Source organism: Panthera leo, chromosome A2 (genome assembly GCF_018350215.1).
Source record: "Panthera leo isolate Ple1 chromosome A2, P.leo_Ple1_pat1.1, whole genome shotgun sequence".
In the NCBI taxonomy this organism is placed as follows: Eukaryota; Metazoa; Chordata; class Mammalia; order Carnivora; family Felidae; genus Panthera; species Panthera leo.
The window spans coordinates 17,029,248-17,049,387 of record NC_056680.1 but is presented as its reverse complement, the minus strand read 5'-3'; the positions used below and the strand labels follow the sequence as shown (position 1 = coordinate 17,049,387).

Sequence of the window (20,140 nt, the reverse complement as noted above, 5' to 3'; positions counted from 1 at the left end):
TTAAAAAAAGCATCACGTGATACCAACCAACTAGTTGGTCCTCAGGGACCTTGTCCCCCTTTTCTATTTCACTTGCTGCATCTGGGCTCTAATAGCTGGTATCACCTAGAGCAAATATTTCACTTCCACAAACCTCACTGCCCTTTGTAAAATGAGGGTAACCCTTATACTAGCTCTTGAAAACCTTCTGGTTTTGTGATCTTCTCCCCTTTGGTCTAAAGCAGAGGCTGCAAAACTACAGTCTGCAGATCAAATCCACCCACTGCCTATTTTTATAAATAAAGTTTTATTGGAACATAGCCATGCTCATTTGTTTATGTATTATCTATCACTGCTTTTGCATTATAACAGCCGAGTTAAGGAGCTGCAAGAGAAACCATATGGCCCACAAAGCCTCGAATATGTCTTTTCCAACCCTTAAAGAAAGTTTGCCGACTCCTGCCTTAGAGAATCTTGAAGAAAAGGGCTCAGGTATGCCCTCTTGCTTTCCACCAAAATTAAAGACTTCTCCTCCACTCTCCATTCTTTGGGGAGTGACTCCTTTGCCTGTGAAAAGGAAGAAACTTTTGAAAAAAGACGTTTCACTGGCTCAGGGATCTCGCTGTTCATTTCTGAATCAAGCATGACATCTGGTACTAAATATGCTAAACAACATCTGGCAGTGTGGAATTAAAGTGTAAAGGATCTGCTGAATACACAGGAGGATGTTTTAGGACCCTAAACTTCAGAAGCCCCAGGGAAAAAGCAATTACGAGGAAGCCCAAGGGGCACCTCGGTGGCTCAGTCAGTTATGCGTCTGACTTCAGCTCAGGTCGTGATCTCACTGTCTGTGGGTTCGAGCCCCGCGTTGGGCTCTGTGCTGACAGCACAGAGCCTGGAGCCTGCTTCGGATTCTGTGTCTCCCTCTCTCTCTGCCCCTCCCCAGCTCATGCTCTGTCTCTCTCTCTCAAAAATAAACATTAAAAAAAAAAAAAAAAAAAGAGGAAGCCCAAGATAGTCCAGACTTTGGGCAGACCGGAGAACTTCTGGAAAGTGAGAAGGAGCGTCTCAGCCAACATTTCGTCAATGGACTCAACCACAGATTTTGTGGATGATCAAAATGGCAAGAAATGGTCCCCTTGGCTGGCAACAAGAAAGGTAAAGGTAGATACAGGAGCCAGATGGCCACCCTGACCACACCACCCATCCTCACAGCTTTTCTGTCCATATATATAAAGCCACAGCAGGGTCCCTCAAGGTAAATCTATCGCACCAAGAAGAGGGGACACATTTGAATGAGGGAATGAACAGGAAGGACTAGTCCTGTGGCCCCAGGATCCTGCCAGAAGGGGTGTTATCCCTTGTTACTTTCCAGTGCTCTATGTCTCACAGCCGGGTAGGTGGGAAAGACTGGCAGAAGAGGCTCTTAAGTTCTTCCCCCTTTACGAAAGAGGCCTTGGTAAGAGGTTGGCAGTAGAGTGGGGGTAGACCACGAAAGGAGATGATAGCTTTTTCCAATTCCAAATTTGACCCTGATGGGACCAAACCTATTCAAGTGGCCACCATTTCTGAGTGCTGTTTTCCTATCTGAACACCAGAGAGACCATTTCTGCCACACACACTTCCTTCTTAAAGGCAGAGGCACCAGTGAGGCCTCCAGGGAATCAGAAAGCATGGCAGAAAGGTCCAACAGTCAGGGGTGGACTAAGAGGTCTGTTGCCTCTGGGATGAAGAAATGGAGGCAAGAAACTTTTTTAGGGAGAGAGGGAAAGAAACAGAGAGAGAGAGAGAGAGAGAGAGAGAGAGAGAGAGAAGGGAGGCAAAGATACATACACCCACAGATGCCTTCTGGAGGCGCAGCTGTGAGGAGACAATCGGGCTCAGGGGGTCTGTGCTCCTCCAGGGAAGACAGTGCAGGGACTGTCCCCCACCAGGAGCAGCTGCCTCCCTTTCCCCACCCCCACCAAGCACAGCAGCCTTCTCTGCATGTGCTCAAGGAGGCACTGCCTAGTCATGCGGCCTGGTTCATCCCACCTAACCATCTTTAAGCTTAGCCACAGCACATCTGACACTCTCAAAGCCACTCACCTGCCATGTTGGAAATGTTAACGTTCAGCCTTTTCGAGTTACAGGGCATTTTAAGAAAGAAAAAAAAAAGGGCAATCAACTCTTGTTTTGGTAATGGTAGGGGGGTGGCATTTCTCTAATATCTAAGTCAAATGGCCAAGGGGGCTGGAAATATTTATTTCTATGCTGCTGTGTGGAGTCAGGGCCACTGCAGCAGGAGGGCATCACATGTGGAAACTGCATGGGAATAGGGCAGCAGCATGTGCTGTGCAAACTGAGGTGCCCTGTGTTCCCCGACCCTTCCTGAGCTCCTGACCTTCAAAGCACTTTACAGACAGAACCTAAAGTGGAATGCTGTCTCCACATGAGGCAAAGACTCTGTGATCTAAATTAGCGTTCTTCCACTAGGCAGCTGGGGTAGGGGTGTGAACAGGCAGCCAATGGGGCAGAGAGGGGCAGCTGTCAGGACAAGCAAGAAGCCACCAAGAGCACTGGTCTTAGCAGACCTGGAAAAGAGCTAAGTCTGAGGGAAGAGAGGAGACGCTCACAGGCAGAGATGCTTCCCTGGGTCCTATTCCTGGCCCATCCCTGGGTTCCAGTGGAACCTGAGGTGAGTTATCACCTGTCTGGGTACTCTGACATTCTCCCCAATCAAAGGCAGAGCCTACCCTGCCACACAGACTAAAAAAACATTTTAATGTCAGTAAAGTGCTTTGAGGAATGGGGGGGTGATAGAAGGGGATCTTCCAGGCATCCCCAAAGCCTCCAAGATGGAGGACACTGGGCCTGGCTAGGGCTTTCTGTTCTGGCCCTGCTACAAGCACCCTGCCCTTTCTAAACCACCTTAGCCAGGGACTGCCTAGAAGATCCAAGCCCTGCAGATTCTCCACACGAGTGCTGAACACCCAGACTGAGCCTAGGCTTTATGCCTGGTCACACAAGGAGGCCTGATGAGACCATAGGGTCTAAGCCACGTGGCCAAGGATCATGAAATAACCCAGACCTCTCCAAATGATCTCTCCCCTGAGGGTTCCAACAGCTCCACTAGCCCCACTTCTCACTTGGTCTCCAGAGGACCATGACCCTGGTACCTGGGCTCCCACTACCACCCACCTCCCCACAGACCCTGGACCAAGTTGATGCTGGAGGCAAGGCTCCTCCCTTACCTCGAGAGATGGTCCCTCCAGGGGCAGGGTTGACACACATGGGTGGAAGGCGGGGTGGGGGAAGTTTGCACTGACGCTGCCTGTGCTGGGCCCGATCTGGGGAAAGAGAGAGGGCATCAGGGTGACATGTTCTCACCCCTCCCAGTTACAGACCCCTGAACAGACTCACTCCAGAGCATCTGTGAGGAGCTCTGGGCAGCAGGGCTGCTGGACGGTTTGTTGAGCCAGTCACAGGTTCTGAGAAACAGTGCCACCAATTCCACACAGAAAGAAGGCAATTGTTTTATATGGATGTGATATAGTATAGCTTTGTAGAGATCCCTTCCTGACTCTCAAAAGAGCCCTCAACTCTCCCTGTTTGCAAAGCCACCTTATGTGACTTCAATACCCATCTCACATCGTCCTCTATAGTCTTGAATTATGAGGATGAGACAGGAAAACAATTAAAAACTGAAAAATCATGGTACCGTGTAAATCCCCTTATCTGTCATCCACTTACGGTAGCTCTCCCTGTATCTGCTGTGGGTTCCCAGATGACCACGTTAGCTACCAGATCTCAAATTATTCTTTCCCTCTAAGAAATGGGCAAGAGAAGGACCAACTGACTGCTGGGGTCCTCCCTGAAAGTCAAGACCAGACCCACACTTACCAGTCTTCTCCCTCTTTCTAAAAGTTAATGACTTGCCACTCCAAACACTTTCATTCATTTGCAGATTAAATACTACTTGTAGGTCAGTGACCTACAAAGCACATTTTTAAGTTCCAAAACTTTGATATATATGAACATCACTGTCCCATGGGAAGGTGGGCATGTATGGGTAAGTAAGGCTCCATGTGTTTAACATCACCTACATGGTGACAACGCCAGAGAATCACTGGGTCTGGGGGAAAGAGTGCATGAGTTCTCTGCTTTCTTTGCCCCACTAATTTCAGTACACTAAATGGAGCAGGAGAGGAGCAGAGAGAGACAGCCACACACACTACATGCTTAAGCAGCAGTCTGTTCTGCTACCGTGACACCCATTTCCATAATGCAAATTGGCTTGTACACAGTTGGTACATAGGGGAATGATAACAGTAAAACAGGAGAACACTTGGTTCGAATGTTGAGTTTCCTAAGGCAAGGGGACTGAAATAGCAGAGGTAGAATTATAATTTAGAGCAGGAAAACAAAAGACCCTTCCAACTATATTTTTTAAAAATTAAAATGGAGTGCCTATAGGGAATCGAGGTGATGGACAGATGGGTGTTCACTATACAATGACTTCAACATTTCAGTAGTTTTGAAAATTTCCGTAATAAAATGTTGGAGGGAAAAGCAAGTACCTGCACTGAGATCCTCCTCCCCCACACTGCCAGCTGCACACAATCCTTAGTGGCAGCCCCACGGGCTCACAGCTCCACTGCCACCTGCACGGCCTCAGCATCTGCCAGCTCTTCCCGTTAGAACGCACTTTGCACATTTTTAGCATCACGTTGAGCTGCCTGCCTCGGCAGTCCAAAGCATCTTCCCAGGTGCCAGGGACTGCTGCTTTCACACTCTGGCCATAAACTTGCAGCTGTATTATTGCCTCAACTCTGTCTTTCCCACAAGCCCTCTTATAGTATCAGAGGTGCGTGATTTTGCAGAAAACACACACCCAGGGTTACAGCAGAAATGCCTGTAGGGTATTCTGGAACAAAGTATCTAGGATCAAGGTTTATCTTGAAACTAAGGTGGAAAATGACCAGCTCAACCTCTCCAGTCCTGTTTGAGCAGGATTCTCATTCATATCCAGGGGGGCTGGATTGAAAACAAACAAAAAGAATAAATGATTTGATGATTATTTGTTTCATTAAGCATTTTCAGTAATGGGGGGGTGTTATAATCCTACAACATATCTGGGCCCTCTTCTAACCGTGGAGCTGGAGGAAAATTGCACATTCTTGCTGTTGATCTAGTGTTTTTCAAAGGTTTGTGCCGCCTGTAAAAGACTCAGCTTGTTCTTTGAGGCCTGATTCTGATGGCATTACTGCTGACAGACAAGAAACTTGTGTTGGGATGTTGGCAAAGACAGTAACAGGCCACTTACCAGGCACACACGCACACTAGTTGGGAGGCATTGGCAGCTCTGTTGAATTACATAAGAGAAAAGACGGTAACCACAGACCCAGGGGGCCACTGTCCACAGTGCTGCAGGGAACTGCTATGGCTACTGCCTTCGGATCCATCAAATGACCTATCCCACTGAGACTGTAAGCTCCTGAGTACAAGAAAACATCATTGACACATAGCTGTCTCCGCTCTAGCATCTCGTACATAGGTGATCAATCGTGCAGCCACACAGCACACCGCATGCTGAGGACAGGCTGTCACTCTCCTGCAAAACACCGGCTACAGGGACGCCTGGGTGGTTCCCTCAGTTAAGTATCCGACTTCAGCTCAGGTCATGATCTCATGGTTTGTGAGCTCGAGCCCCGTGTCAGACTCTGTGCTGACAGTTCAGAGCCTCGAGCCTGCTTCAGATTCTGTGTCTCCTTCTTTCTCTGCCCCTCCCCCACTCACACACTGTCTCTCTGTCTCTCTCTCAAAAATAAACATAGAAAAAATTAAATAAAAATTAAACAAACAAACAAAAAACACCGGCTACAGAGCTGCACCTCAAATAGATCAATCTATTCACATGTATCAAGGGCCTGCCAACTCAAGACTGAGGGCTAGGGACAGATCACACCCAAGTGCTTTTCTTATATTATCCCTAATCTTCATTACACCTCTGAAGATAGAGGCTGAGAAACAGGATCAGGGAGTTTCCACCTTGCTAGTGTGAGTGGGGACCAGATTCGAACCCCAGCCAGTCTGACTCAAGCTTTCCACTATGTGACGTTTCCCTTCAAGATTCGTGACACCTTATGGAGCTAATAATCTCATCATGAGGAGCAAAGAAACATAAAAACTCCATGAGAGATAAAGAACAGTCCTACACAACAAGAAAAATGTCACAAGGCCACACATGACCAGTTGTCAAGGTTATGGTGCAAACCACAAGTGATACCAGCCTTCAGAAGACAGGAAAGAGCAGTCAGCCTTATAGTCAGAAAAGAAAAGGTACGTTTGCCTGAAGGAAAATATTCAAGGCAGTAAACTTTCTGATTAATGGTTTACCCTGAGACCTTCAAGCATAAAATGGTTGTTGTTAAGAATATAACACTTACCTGTGTGGAAAGTAAGGTCCTAAATCAGACTATGTCTGATTATTACATCCTGAAGCTACTTAGTACCATGGCTTGTGAACTTACCAGGTGTCAGGCCCTGTTCTAAGCTCTTTACACGTATTAACTCATCTGATCCTTAAAACAACCCGACGAGGCAGGTACTATGATCCAGCCCACTTACATCGTGAGGAAACGGAGGCATGGAGGCTCAAACTCCTGCCTCCAGCCTTGGCCACCAAGGGTGTAGAAGTGTGACATGAACCAGGCATCTGGCTCCAGAACTTTTGCTCAGTGAGGCTGTTGTCTCCCATGAAACTGAATGCTAACCGTGTCACCCCTGATGAAAAGCCTCTTGAACAAATCAATCCCCAGCCTAGAAAGAAAAATCACAAATGCTATACAGGAATTTTGCCCCCAAACTCTCTCACTCTCACCATCTCCCTATCATGGGGGAGTTAAGTAATGCAGAAAAAAGGAGGATTATGATTTCATGGGGCTCCTACCTCTTTACAAAATCAGTGCTGTCCACTCAGGCACTGCCACCATAAGAGAACTTATTTGCATCCAACTTTCACAAGTGGGTGGAAAACGAAGCCCACTGATTAACCAGTAAACACAAGGCAATTGAGTGTACTTAATTTTCAGCTCAAAATGTGCTGTGCACACTAATCTCAAACCCAATGTTTCCCTTTTCAGATAGTTAACCAGCAAAACCAAGATGACAGAGATGAATTTTTTCATGCAATATGAAAACAGACAAGGTGGCTAAAAACAAACAGGGAGGCAAGAAGAGGCTGCTCTGAGCTCCGGTATATCCAGCCCTCCTTCTGACCCCATTCAACAGGCAGCACTAGGGCAAGGTTTTCCAGGCCTGTAGGAACATAAGTGGGAGAGGAGACACAACGGGGAGGACCTTTTTAATCAGCAGTTATGGAAGGCCTGTATGGTGTTCATTGATTTGTAAAATATGCTAGACAGGTGCCTGGTGGTCAGCTTCAATAGAGGTGAAGGACTTTTACTCACTGTTCCCTTAAAGAAGAAAAGTCATGCTCCTAAGATATGCAAAGCTCCCTGGGGTACGGCCCTTGAAGACTTCACCAGCTACAGCACTTCCTGAAAGCAGGAATGAATGCTAGCTACCCTTCGGCCCAGCCATGGCTCAGTCCTGACACTGCTTATGCAACCCTTTTACCCAACGTGCTGGAGAGCACTGATTCCAAAACTTGCCAGCTTCTACAACCACTAATGTAAAAATGACTCAATCCGCTTCCACCAACATTTATTGACACCTACCCTGTGCACAATGCTGTGCCAGGTACAACGGACGATGAAGGAGCCCAAGAGGCCCTGGCTACAGGGAGCTTCTAATCTAGGGATGCAAAGATTAATTCAGAATAGACTAAGCACAAGAAAGTACAGATCTGGTGCTGAGGAAATCAGACAGAGGAGAGGTTGCATTTGGTTGACAGAATCAAGAATGGTTCACAGAGGAAATGGTGTAAAACGCTGGCTTAGAAAAAGAGCTGGGATTTCAAAAAGCAGTGACTGTGTCTGAGAGGATATTCGGGGGGAGGGGCAGCAAATGAACACAGGTACTCTGACAAGGACTCAGACACAGGTTATAAGCCCCGTGCAAGAGGAAGGCAGAGAAAGGACAATGGAAAGTCATACAAAAAAGGGGTCTAAGGACTACACACTGGTGAGGGATCTTCATAGCCCTCACAGCTGCCCATCACAGGGAGGAAGAGCATGAGGTCACCAGCACAGCTACATTCTTACCTTTTCTGAATGAGTCCAGGCTGAACATTTCTGGCCAGGAGGGAAAGCTGGAATCCTAAGAAGGAGGGCAGAGAGGCAATGGTTACTATTCTTGGTCCAGGATCCCACAGAGAAGACTTCAATAACACAGAGAGCACTTTCCAGAAGGTGAGAAAAATGAAGCTCTTCACTGATGAGACCCAACTGCTGCTCCCACTCTTAAGGATGGAAGGGCCATCTCCACTCTAGAGTAATTACATGTCTTTGTTTCTTACTCATTAAGAGCTTTCTTCGTTTCTCTGTCCTAAACTCCCTGAACCCTGCTAAACAGAACGAGAGGTATTTTATCCTGAGAGACATATTTCCACTTCATCACAGTACTTGCAGCTTTCCTGGGACTTCTGGGAAGAAAGGAAATTCTACATGGACCCCTTTCCTCATGTGGTATCAGCAAATGGGACTAACGAGTGCCTTATAGACAAACTGGTTTACTGGGCTTTCACACAACTAGGTCAAGCCCCAAGCGGTGGGACCGGACAGCAATATCAAGAGTAACTATCGTGATTCAAGATACAAAGCTTTTCTTCACGGTAGAGTCTATGAAATAACAAATACTAAGTTGAAGTTCAACTCTTGAGCAAAACTTTTGGTGCATTTTGATCATTTAACTGAAGAGTATACCTCGAGACTTAAATCATACACGCATACAAATAAATAACACCTCCAGTTTATTGATTTTGTTTAAAAAATACTCAAACTCACTTATAGATGTTCTTAATAATGTAGTACTCCTGGACTGGTGCATAACCTTATATGGCCTTAGTTTAAAAATATCTACACAAGGCTCCTGGGTGGCTCAGTCAGTTAAGTATCTGACTTCAGCTCAGGTCATGATCTCACGGTTCATGGGTTCAAGCCCCACATCGAACTCTGTGCTGACAGCTCAGAGCATGGAGCCTGCTTTGGATTCTGTATCTCCCACTCTCTCTGCCCTCTCCCACTTGTGCTCTGTGTCTGTTTCTCTCTCAAAAATGAATAAACATTTTAAAAAATTAAAAAAAAAAATCTACACACTGTTTTAGCAAATCAGGATAATGTCCAATATTGCAAGGAGTCTAATGGGGCCTACACTTCTGCTCCTGACTGCCTTCCCATCTCATTCCTAAATCGTGGGGGATAGGGGTGGAGGGCTGACCTGGGGCCGAATCTTTCAGGTCCATAGCAGGTCTGCCCTGATGGCCTCCTCTCCCCCAGGGATGCCGGAAATTTCAGCCGTTAGGATATGGTAGCTCAGAGAGGAAACTTCAATACAATATCAACAAGGACACAATTCATTTTAAGAAGTTACATTCTACAGACTCCTTCTACCCAAATTAAAAGAAAAAGGGTGTAATTTGAGATTCTAATCTTAAAGAAAACCTGAGTACTATAAAAATCCAAAACATGTAAATGATTATTATTTGAGACAATACTTTCTTGCGAGAAAGAGTAAATCAATTTGCTTGTAAACAGACTCTTAGTTTTGCTTTTAAAAAGTCCCTGACCCTCTCCAAGGCTCACATAACACTATCTTTACCTGTATTGGCCTAAAAAATACATATGATATTCAAGATAGGATGTTTCAGAGATATTTTACTGAGCTCTAGAACATTTCATAGAGATTAAAAAAAAAAAAAAAAGCTGTGTTCCTTGAAATATAATTATATTGGAAACTTTTATGATGCAGAGTTTCTGTTAAATAATTCAGAGATAAGTAAAATAATGTTATGTCAAGATTTCTTGCATAATGAAACACTGCTTAATTCCAGGTAGAGTCACTGTGGGATGATTCAAGGACAGAAAGATTCCATAACGACTAACTAATGTCTTCCAAGATAGTCACAAGTGGATTTAATGCATGTCTTTGCTTTACAGTGTGGCTGAGCATGAGATCCACCACTACTATGTGTGCATGGCTAAATCAACTTACCTTACAAGAGCAGTGACAGTCTCAGATTTTGTAGGCTTCTGAACTGGAGCTGAATTCTCTCCTTGCTATTCCTCATCACGAGGCTGGGCCTCCTCCTAGAAAATAGAAGCCTGGGTCACTAGAGTGATGGGACCCACAGGGAAAATAAAGTTGCTGCAGACCAATGAAATTCATTACTAACTCTAACAACAAGGACACATTTTGTTAATAGCATGAAACACACACTGGACACACTGGTGTCACTTCAGGACCTGCCATGACCCACTCACGACCCATCAAATCATGAGCTACTCTACACCAGCACCTGCAAAGATACCAAGAAAGAGATGTCATGGTAAAGAGGGGTTTGTAGTCCTGAAAATATTTTCTCTGAGCCCAGAGCAAAACCTGCTTCAGTTTTTTTTTAAATTTTTTAATGTTTATTTATTCTTTGAAAGAGCAAGCGAGAGCATGAACAGAGGGGCAGAGAGAGGGAGACACAGAATCTGAAGAGGCTCCAGGCTCTGAGCTGTCAGCACAGAGCCCGACACAGGGCTTGAACTCACGAACCGCAAGATCATGACCTGAGCTGAAGTCGGACGTTTAACTGATTGAGCCACCCAGGCACCCCAACCTGCTTCAGTTTTGAGTTCTAATCCTGTATTGACTCTAACACAACCCTATCTAAGGTAGATCAAGCTCTTCCAGATGAAGAAAATAACAACTAGACATTGAATATCATTTTTATAGTTCACAAAGTACTTCCATAGATTTTATAGCAGTTAATCTATGCAACTACCCAGGGAGGCAGAAATGATCTTTCCCAGAGAAGGAAATAGAGGCAGATTTTCCCAGAGAAAGTCACACAACTTGCCCAAGATCCCATAGCTGCCTCAGGGCAAAATGGAAACCTGAAGTTGGGTACTGGACTCCAAAGCTTCACACGCTTAATACTACAATATTTTTATTATTTCCATGATATTATGCTAGATATATTGCCTAGATGTCCCATGGTTCATTCTTGGAAATAATATTTTATAGTGACACAAAGGTTGAAAGGGGAAAGAAGGGTCCAACTGATAAACTTTGGACCATGGCTACATAAGCTAAAACGCTTGGGAGAATAAACATCTTTTGAAGGCAAAGGGACAACCTAACACAGATAAAAAATACAGCGAAGGATGTGTTTCCCGCATCTTAAACAGTTATACAAATAAAGAGCACTCCCATAAACTCCATCAAGAAAAGAGGCCTCCCTCCTGGAAACTCCAAAACTCCAAGATTTAATTGTAAGATGTAGTCAAGACCCACAATGACAGTGGCTTTATTGCCTTCAAAGAAACACCAAGGGAAACCATCAATGTCTCCTTTCCCTGTGGCCAGTAAGTTGCAACCAAAAACAGTTTGAGAGTCTGCACCTGGCCATCTGCAGTCCACCTGCCACAGTGTACGGCAAGCCCCTGTGGGCTGGGGTTGCAAAGTGGGACAATCTCTGCCTTGCAACATCACAATTACGGTGACCAATGTTGCTACCCGAGGACTAGCTAGACAGCATGCTGACGCCATACTCGGGGCTTGGGGGTTCTGAGGACCCCTGGGACTCCAGTTCAGTGCAAACAAAGGACCCAACATGCATTAGGTCTTCCCCTGCGAAATGGGGCAAGTCACCACCAGCAAACAAAGAACACCTCACCCCTTGGCCTCCCCCAGTGACAAGGTGGGTGCAAAAAGGGGCAAACGAGGGGGACCAGAATGCACCAGGCCTCCCTTTGGACGAACGGTCCAGGCGGCACGGGGTACAGACAAAGGTCCCGGGGCACTCCGGGGGCTTCCTCCAGGCCCTGCCTCGGGGAACGGAGCATCCCCTGAGGCGGAGGCGTCGTTGCGCCAATGAAGCGGCCTCTCCCGCGGTCCCCGCGGAGCCCCTGGCTACCAGGCCCGCCCCGGCGGACCGGCCTGGCCCCCGCCCCCGCCCAGGCTCCATGGCAACGGCAGGCCGAGGCCTGGCTGCCCACGGCTCGGCTGGGCCGGCTTCGCGGGCAGGCCTAGGATGCCCGGCCTGCTCCTCGGGCCCGCCCGCTTCTCCGCCCCACTCTCCGCCAAGCCGGCGATCGGACCCGGGCCCCTCCTCGCGCCGACCACCCCCGGCCACGGCAAGCTCCTCAAGGGGACACGAAAGGGGAGAATAAAAAGCCCAATTCACCTGTTGTTACAGATGTGAAACAAGCCTCGGTGCACCGCGCATGAGCCGCGGGCCCCCCCCAACCACGGCCGGACTACAACTCCCACCAGCGGCGGCGCGGCCCCTTCCGGGTCCCGTGGCGGAAGTCCCGCCGGTAGCCCCGGCGCTCCTCGCTCCGCCTCCCGCGGCAACCCCGCTTCTGAGCGGGTCTCCAGAGGGTCCCCCAGCAGTGGCTCGCAGAGGCCTCCCAGGGCTCACGCCGCCGGACGGCCAACCCGCGGCGAGACCCCGGCGCCGGGCCCAATGGGGGGCGGCCGCGGCGGGCGCAGGCGGGACTTCCGGCAGAGCCGCCGAAGGGGTGGGCGCGCGGGTAGCGGTGGGGCCGCTGAGGGAGCGGGCTTGGGCGACCGGGGTCCCGCACGGCGCCCCTCTCGCCGCGCCTCAGCCCCTCGCAGTGTGAGAGTTGGAGGGCTCTCGCGTCCTCTGCGCGCCCGCCCCACGGCCCCCGGCCGGCAAGGGCTGAGCCAGGAACGAAATCCAGCTCGGGCTCCGGACCTCCACTCGCCTTCCCCGCCACAGCCCGTTGCCACGCCTCTTCTCCTCTCCATCTCCCCTCCGATCTTCTGTTTCTTTAGGGAGGTGAGAATTTCTGCCTCACGACATTGTTAGGAGGAGACCAACGCGATGGCACGTTGTAAACTGTGCGACGCTGGGAAAAGGACAAGGTAGCCCTTGCTGGTCCGAGTGCCGTCGGGTCTGGAGGTCTCGCCCCCGCCCCTGGCCTCGCCTAAGTGAACAAGGGCATTGTCCCAGACACATGCTGCGGTCCTCTAGATGAGGCTCCGTGGGAGTTCAGTGGACTTCCAACTAAATAAACGAGAGAACTCAGTTGGGGTAGCTCTGAGGCTGGGTCAAGACTTTATAGCTGGAAAGACCTAGAAAATGCTTTTAAGACGTGGCCTTTTGGAATAAATGAAGAATTAGTGACATATCCCGTCATTTTTACCCGAGCAATTAAATGTAACAAGTATTTTCTTTCTACATTGGACAGAAGGGCGGGGGTGGTGGGTGTGGAGCATCGTGCATTCATGCAACTACTTGACACCTTTTCTGAGCAGGGCATGGTGCTGTGCTATGCTCTATGGGAAATGATCCGTGTGCACATATTTGAGTCAAGTGTATAACAATTGTTGTAAGCAGGTTTGAAGACACAACGACCTGTCCTCAAGGGGCTTAGGGCCTGATAAACAAGATGAAAACATTGTGTGAGGCAGAGAGAAAGTGCTAAATGCTGGAGAGGAGGTATGAAGGGTTGAGAGGGAGGAATAGTTACTCAATGCCAAAATCAAGAAGGAACCATAGAAGCAAAGACAGCCAGTGGTACAAAAGGCAGATTCTAAGAATATAAGGTAATGCAGTATGACCAGAGGGTTGGATATGTGTACAGGTTTTAGAGGCGATGGAACAAAAAAGTATAGCTATGAATGCTGTGCTGAGGGATGTTGACCTTATTTGTATGCAATTATTCTTGCATGCAAATTTGTATGCATTAGGTTTATAATTCTAAGTAGGAAAGTAAAATAACTGTCCGATTTTAAGAAGGTTATTCTGGAAGTGTGAGGGTAAGATTGGCAGGAAAAATAGGAGTTAGGGTACTAATGAGAAGAGGGGTACTGAGGGATTCAGCTATGCTCAGCAGCAAAAAGGGCAAGAAAGGAATGACAGGGTGATGACAGAGCACCTTGCTTGTCCCTGGCCACAGGTGTGTGGAGAGGTGACTGAGATCTGTGCCCAGGGGCTGGAAAACTTGCACACCGTTAACATAATTAAGGGACAAGGAAGTTGTAGAAGAGGCATACAGATTATGTTTAAAATGCAGTTGTGAGGGCACCTGGGTGGCTCAGTCAGTTAAGTGTCTGACTCGGTTTTGGTTCAGGTCATGATCTCACAATTTGCGAGTCGGAGCCCATGTCAGGCTTTGTACTGTCAGTAGGAAACCTACTTGGGATTCTCTCTCTCCCTCTCCCTCTGCCCCTCCCCTGCTCGCTCGCTCTCAAAATAAATAAACAAAAAAAAAAAAAAGAAATGCCGTTGTGAATGTTAAGTCTGAAGATGTGGTCCCTACTGTAAAAGACGTTCTGACGGAATGAGAAAAGCATGTAAGCGAGTCTTGAAACCTAGAGGAAGCACTGCGAAAGAGACACAAGTGGAGCATTCTAAGTAGTTTTACTTCCTGCAGATTTTCTGTTTTTAGTTTTCTTTCTTAAGGTCCTTTCCTTTTTCTTGAGCCTTTAACTATTCTTAATGAATGGTTGTATCTGGTGGAAGTTGATAAAGTGATGCACTTTATAATAGGATGAGTGCCAGTCAGTGTCTTTTTTGCTTTCATCTCTTGTTTGCTGCTCATTTCCTTATCACTACCTTATTTCCCTGGGTCCGGTCCGTAGACCTCATACTTTGCTAACATCTCTGTCTGGAAACTTCACTTCAGACCGTTGAATGCCTTTGAATTTCTATGGCAGTTTATTTTTCTCCGTGGGGCAGCACTCCAAGGTATTTCTTTGCTCCATCTTCCCCAACTAGAACACCAGCTTCTTTGTGTTATATTTGAGTCCCCAGTGCCATGTTTGGATAATTACCTCCCATCAGATTATTGTCCTGTGGATTCATGCCACTTTTCTTCAGTTTCTTGAAGTGTTGGTAGAACCAATTTTATTTTATATATTGAAGTGGAATTTGTGGCTCAAGGCCATTGAGCCACAGGAAATAGGGTAGAAGAACATAATTTTTGTCATGGGATCTACAGCCATGAGGAGTGAGATCTAGGAGCTCTGTTACACCTCCAAGCTAATGTCACTGTGTGCCTGTGGGAGGTTCTGTGTTGATAGCCCTACAGTATTTCTTGGATTCGTTTAAACCTGCCCACAATTTGTGTCAATAGCCTCATTTGTAAACTCTCTTCAGTTGCCTAGTTTGAGTGGCATTTTCCCCCTTTATGTTTACTACTCCAGACTGAGGTAATTTTGTGGGTACTTCAAAGTAGGTTTTCAAAAAAGGCTAAACACTCCCTTTCTGTGCTTTGTCAAAGTCAAAGGGGACATTTAGCAAGATATACTGTAGAGTTAGAAGATTCTTAAGTCAGAACAAAGTTGAATGAGATGACTTTTAAGGCCATTTCAATTCTGAAATTCCATTACTCTAAACAATTCCATTTACAGTGAACTGGTACTTTTTCAGATCTCTATGTAAATATGGAAAATTCCATAAACTGGTTTTCATTAAGGTAGGGAATTAATTTCCTTAATATGCTGAGTTCAAAGATTAATTTTTTTTCAGTTTATTTATTTTAAGAGAGTGAGAACACAAGTGGGAAAGGGGAAGAGAGAGGGGGAGAGGGAGAGAGAGATCCCAAGCAGGCTCTGCACCACCAGTGCAAAGCCTGATGTGGGGCTTGAAACTCAAGAACTTCGAGATCATGACCTGAGCCAAAGTTGGACGCTTAACCAACTGAGCCACGCAGATGTTTCCACAGATTAATTTTTTAACATCCATAATTCAACAGAGAATGGGTATTGATGGGGTCCCTGGGTGTGCCTGGTTAAGCATCCGACTCTTGGTTTCGGCTCAGGTCATGATCTCACAGTTCATGAGTTTGAGCCCCATGTCAGGCTCTGTGCTGCCAGCTTGGAGCCTGAAGCCCACTTCGGATGCTGTGTCTCCCTCTGTCTCTGCCCTTCCCCTGTTTGCATTCTGTCTCTATCTCTCAAAAATAAACATTAAAATTTTCTTTTAAATGGGTATTGGGCATGAATAGGAAGTCAACAAAAATACATTGCATAATGACCATTAGGTCTAAGAAGAGAAAGTTCAACTTTACTTTTTTTAATGTTTATTTATTTTTGAGGTGGGGGGCAGAGAGAGGGACAGAGGATCTGTGCTGACAGCATAGAGCTTGATGGGGACTCGAACCCACAAGCCATGAGATCATGACCTGAGCCAAAATTGGACGCTTAACTGATTGAGCCGCCCAGGTGCCCCTACCTTGCTTTTTTTTTTTTTTTTAATGTGTTATCTTTTATTGTAGCAAAATATGCATGACATAAAATTCAACATTTTAACCATTTTCAAGTGTACATTTCAGTGGCATTTGGTACATGTACATGTTGTTCAACCATAACTACTCTCTAGTTCCAGAACATTTTCATTACCCCAAAAGGAAGTCCCATATGTACCTGTTAAGCAGTTTCTCCCCATCCTCCTCCTCCCATCCTCCCCAGCAACAGCCCCTGGCAACCACTAAACTGCTGTTTCCATGGATTTTCTTATCCCAGATATTTCATATAAATGAAATCATATAACATATGGCCTTTTATGTCTGGCTTTTTTTCAGTTAGCATAATGTTTTTAAGATTTATCTGTTTTGTAGCATATGTCATTGCTTCATTTTTTTTATAGTTGAATAATGTTTCATTTTGTTCTATTCATATGTTGTTGGGCATATGGGTTATTTCCACCTTTTGGCTATCAGGAATAACACTGCTGTGAACGTTGATGTATGCATTTTTGTCTGAATACCTGTTTGTATTTCTTTTGGGTACTTAGCTAGGAATAGAATTGCAACTTTGCTTATTTTTTAAAGATACTTGGAACTATGAAACACACTTAGCATTCTTTCTTCAAGTATTGGTAAGATTTGTTTTCTCTCTTCATCTGGGTCTCTGCTCAGATGTTATCTCAAAGACAACTTCTCAGACCACCTTGTGTATTTATTTGTGGAATCCTTATTTATTGCTGGTTTCTCCCCTAGAATAAAGATCTTGAGGGCAGGGACTTAATTGTCATCGCTGTCTCATTAGCACCTTGCACAATGTCTGGCACTGTCAGAAGTAGGTGCTGAATACATGTTGAATGAGCACTTGCACATGGGAGACAAGCATTCACACACTATTGTGGGAACTGTAAATTGGTAGTATTTATTTAGAAGTCAGTTTGGCAGTATCAGATTTAAAATGTGCATGCCCTGGGGTGCCTGGGTGGCTCAGTCCATTGAGCATCCAACTCTTGATCTTGCCTCATGTCAGGATCTTGCGGTTTGTAGGTTCAAGCCCCACATCTGGCTCTGTGCTGACAGTGTGGAGCCTGCTTGGGATTCTCTCTCTCTGCCCCTCCCCCATGTTCTCTCTCTGTCTAAATAAACTTAAAAACAAAAGGAATATATCTGTATTAGTCTCCAGATGTCATTATGAAATGCCACAATCTGGGTGGCTTAAACAACAGAAATTTACCTTTTCATAGTTCTGTGGCCAGAAATCCAAGATCAAGGTGCCATCAGAGTTGCTTTCTGCTGAGGCCCTTATCCCTGGCTTGCAGATGGTTGCTGTCTTGCTATGCCCTCACATAGCCTTTCCTCTGTGCTTGTGTGGAGAGAGAGAGGTCTCTGGTGCCTGTTCTTCTTTTAAGGACACTAATCCTATCGGATTAGAGTCCCACTCATGACCTCAATTAACCTTCATTAACTCCCTAAAGACCCTATTTAAATACAGTCATGTTGGAGGCTAGGGATTCAACATATGAGTTTGGAGGAGACACAAATCAGTCCATGATAACATCAGTTAAATGAAGTAGTATGTAGCAATTTAAAAGAATGAGTTATGGGGCGCCTGGGTGGCTCAGTCAGTTAAGCATCCAACTCGATCTCAGCTCAGGTCTTGATCTCAGGGTTGTGAGTTGAGGCCCTGCATTGGGCTCCAATAAGTAAATTAATTAATTAACTAATTAATTAATGAGTTAGATCTAGTGTGAAAACACTGAAAAATATCCAGGAAATGTTGAGCATAAAAAGGCATGTTTTGTGATAGTATGTTTATGATTCCAACTATGTTTTTAAAAAGACCATGTGTTTATACATATGCTTATGTAAGCATAGAACATCTCTGCAAGAATATATCAGAACTGTTGTTTTTGTTTTGTTTTTTTAAAGTAAGCTCTACGGCCAATATGGGGCCTGAACTCACAACCCACGGATCAAGGGGTTTCATACTCTACTGATCAAGCCAGCCTGGTGCTCCTATATTAGAATTATTACCTGTGCAGCTAAATTAGAGTCTCTTAGTTTCCACTTTATACTCTTCTACATTGTTGGATTTTGGGTGACCAAAAGTATGTATTCCTTTTATGATAATAAAAAAAGAAAGTATCTGGAATGTGTAGGGTTCCTGAGAAAGAAATTTATAGTGTTATATTTTATAACGGTAGCCATTCATGCATTTTCAAATATATTAGACTCAGATGTATGTTTCTTTTTAAAACATTTAGAAGTTTATTTATTTTGAGAGAGAGAGTACACGCAAACAGGGGAGGGGCAGAGAGAGGGAGAGAGAGAGAAACCCAAGCAGATTCCACACTGTTAGTGCAAAGCCTGATGCGGGGCTTGAACTCATGAACCACGAGGTCATGGCCTGAGCTGAAGTCAGACGCTTAATCGACTGATCCATCCAGGCACACCTATATTTACTTTCTATTATAATTAGATAAGTTTGTACTAATTTCAAAATACACAAAAGTGATGAGATAGTATATGTTATGTCATGGACCTTAAACATCCCTGCAAGTTCACGTTGGATATACCAAGAATGCATGGCCCTACCTTCTCTTTACCTAGACTGTTTTTCAGGGCTGTGTTTTCAGCAGAAACCTGGAGAGATGAAGTATTGTCTCCCCCAGGACAAAGAGCAGATTTAACTTCCACTTGCTATAAAAACAATCTCCCAAATTCAGTGTATCTCTCTGATAATGAAACACTATGTGAGCAGACAACTATGGTCAACATTTTCATATTACACCCAGGAAACTTGGGGGGCATAGGGAACTGTTATGAAGCTCGGCTACTCATGAGGCTCAGCTACTGCTTTTGCTGTGATTGAAGTCCTTTGTGTCTGATCCAGGAGTCTTGTGTCTTCTGTCAACACCTACCAGGTAGTAACAGGGTAACTACCAGTTTAGCTTGTAAGTGGGGTAAAATTCCAGACCTGCACCTGTATAGTTCCTGACAGTGACCCAATGCCCACCACCCTGGATTTTAAAAATCAGATTATAGCATTTCATTTGTAATTATACCAAAGTGCATCTCTATAAGATTTCTTTTATTCAAACTTATCCCTGTCCTTTGCACCAGTATTTTAAGGTTTGTATCATTGCAACATTGGAACATGAATATATTTCATTTATATATGTACTTCTTTCAAAGCCTTGAGTTCATTTTTGTCCCCAAACTGCAGAAATACGGGGATTTGGGTAATGGAGTATCACATTTTTCATTATGCACACTGTTATAAATCAATTATGTTTTTAATGTTTATTTATTTTGAGAGAGAGAGAGAGAGTGCACGTGCATGCACGCACAGGGGAATGACAGAGAGAGAGGGAGTGAAAGAATTCCAAGCAGGCTCCATGCTGCCACCACAGAGCCCGACGTGGGGATTGAACTTACAAACCATGAGATCATGACCTGAGCCGAAACCAAGAGTCAGACGCTTAACCAACTGGGCCACACAGGTGCCCCTAAATACTTTATTTTTAAGCAATCTCTTCACCCAACTTGGGGCTCGAACCCACAACCCTGAGATCAAGAGTTGCACCCTTCACTGACTGAGCCAGCCAGATGCCCCTAAATCAGTTATTTCAGAAGAAAACTCTAGCTAGTGTCATTGGCCAAATTGCACAAATCAGTTATTCATTTCAATCTAGAAAATATTTTTTGGTAAAACTGGAAAGAGAATGTATAGCTCCCAGGCTGCCTTTTAGCTATCACTGTTAACCATGGGGTACTGTGAAAGTGCCAACATA

At 45.5% G+C, this 20,140-nt stretch overlaps 2 protein-coding genes across 7 annotated transcripts in view; one reads left to right on the top strand and one right to left on the bottom strand.

Annotated features, from left to right (window-relative positions):
* The window catches only part of DHX30 (DExH-box helicase 30), a 30,232-nt gene extending 17,433 nt beyond the window's left edge, over nt 1-12,799 (bottom strand). The window contains exons 1-6 of one of the 4 annotated variants that reach the window (XM_042929194.1): nt 12,317-12,799; nt 10,135-10,229; nt 9,361-9,467; nt 8,187-8,241; nt 3,213-3,308; nt 2,068-2,096 (exon numbers count right to left, since the gene is read on the bottom strand). In XM_042929194.1, coding sequence (XP_042785128.1) covers nt 2,068-2,096; nt 3,213-3,308; nt 8,187-8,241; nt 9,361-9,385 — 205 coding nt within the window. In that variant the 5' untranslated portion in view covers nt 9,386-9,467; nt 10,135-10,229; nt 12,317-12,799. The remainder of the gene's footprint in view (nt 1-2,067; nt 2,097-3,212; nt 3,309-8,186; nt 8,242-9,360; nt 9,468-10,134; nt 10,230-12,316) is intronic. The other 3 variants (XM_042929196.1, XM_042929199.1, XM_042929197.1) reach the window with 3 other exon arrangements.
* The window catches only part of SMARCC1 (SWI/SNF related, matrix associated, actin dependent regulator of chromatin subfamily c member 1), a 202,983-nt gene continuing 194,529 nt past the window's right edge, over nt 11,687-20,140 (top strand). For all 3 annotated transcript variants that reach the window (XM_042929205.1, XM_042929204.1, XM_042929206.1), the window contains exon 1: nt 11,687-11,830. In XM_042929205.1, the coding sequence (XP_042785139.1) occupies nt 11,768-11,830 (63 nt within the window). In that variant the 5' untranslated portion in view covers nt 11,687-11,767. The remainder of the gene's footprint in view (nt 11,831-20,140) is intronic.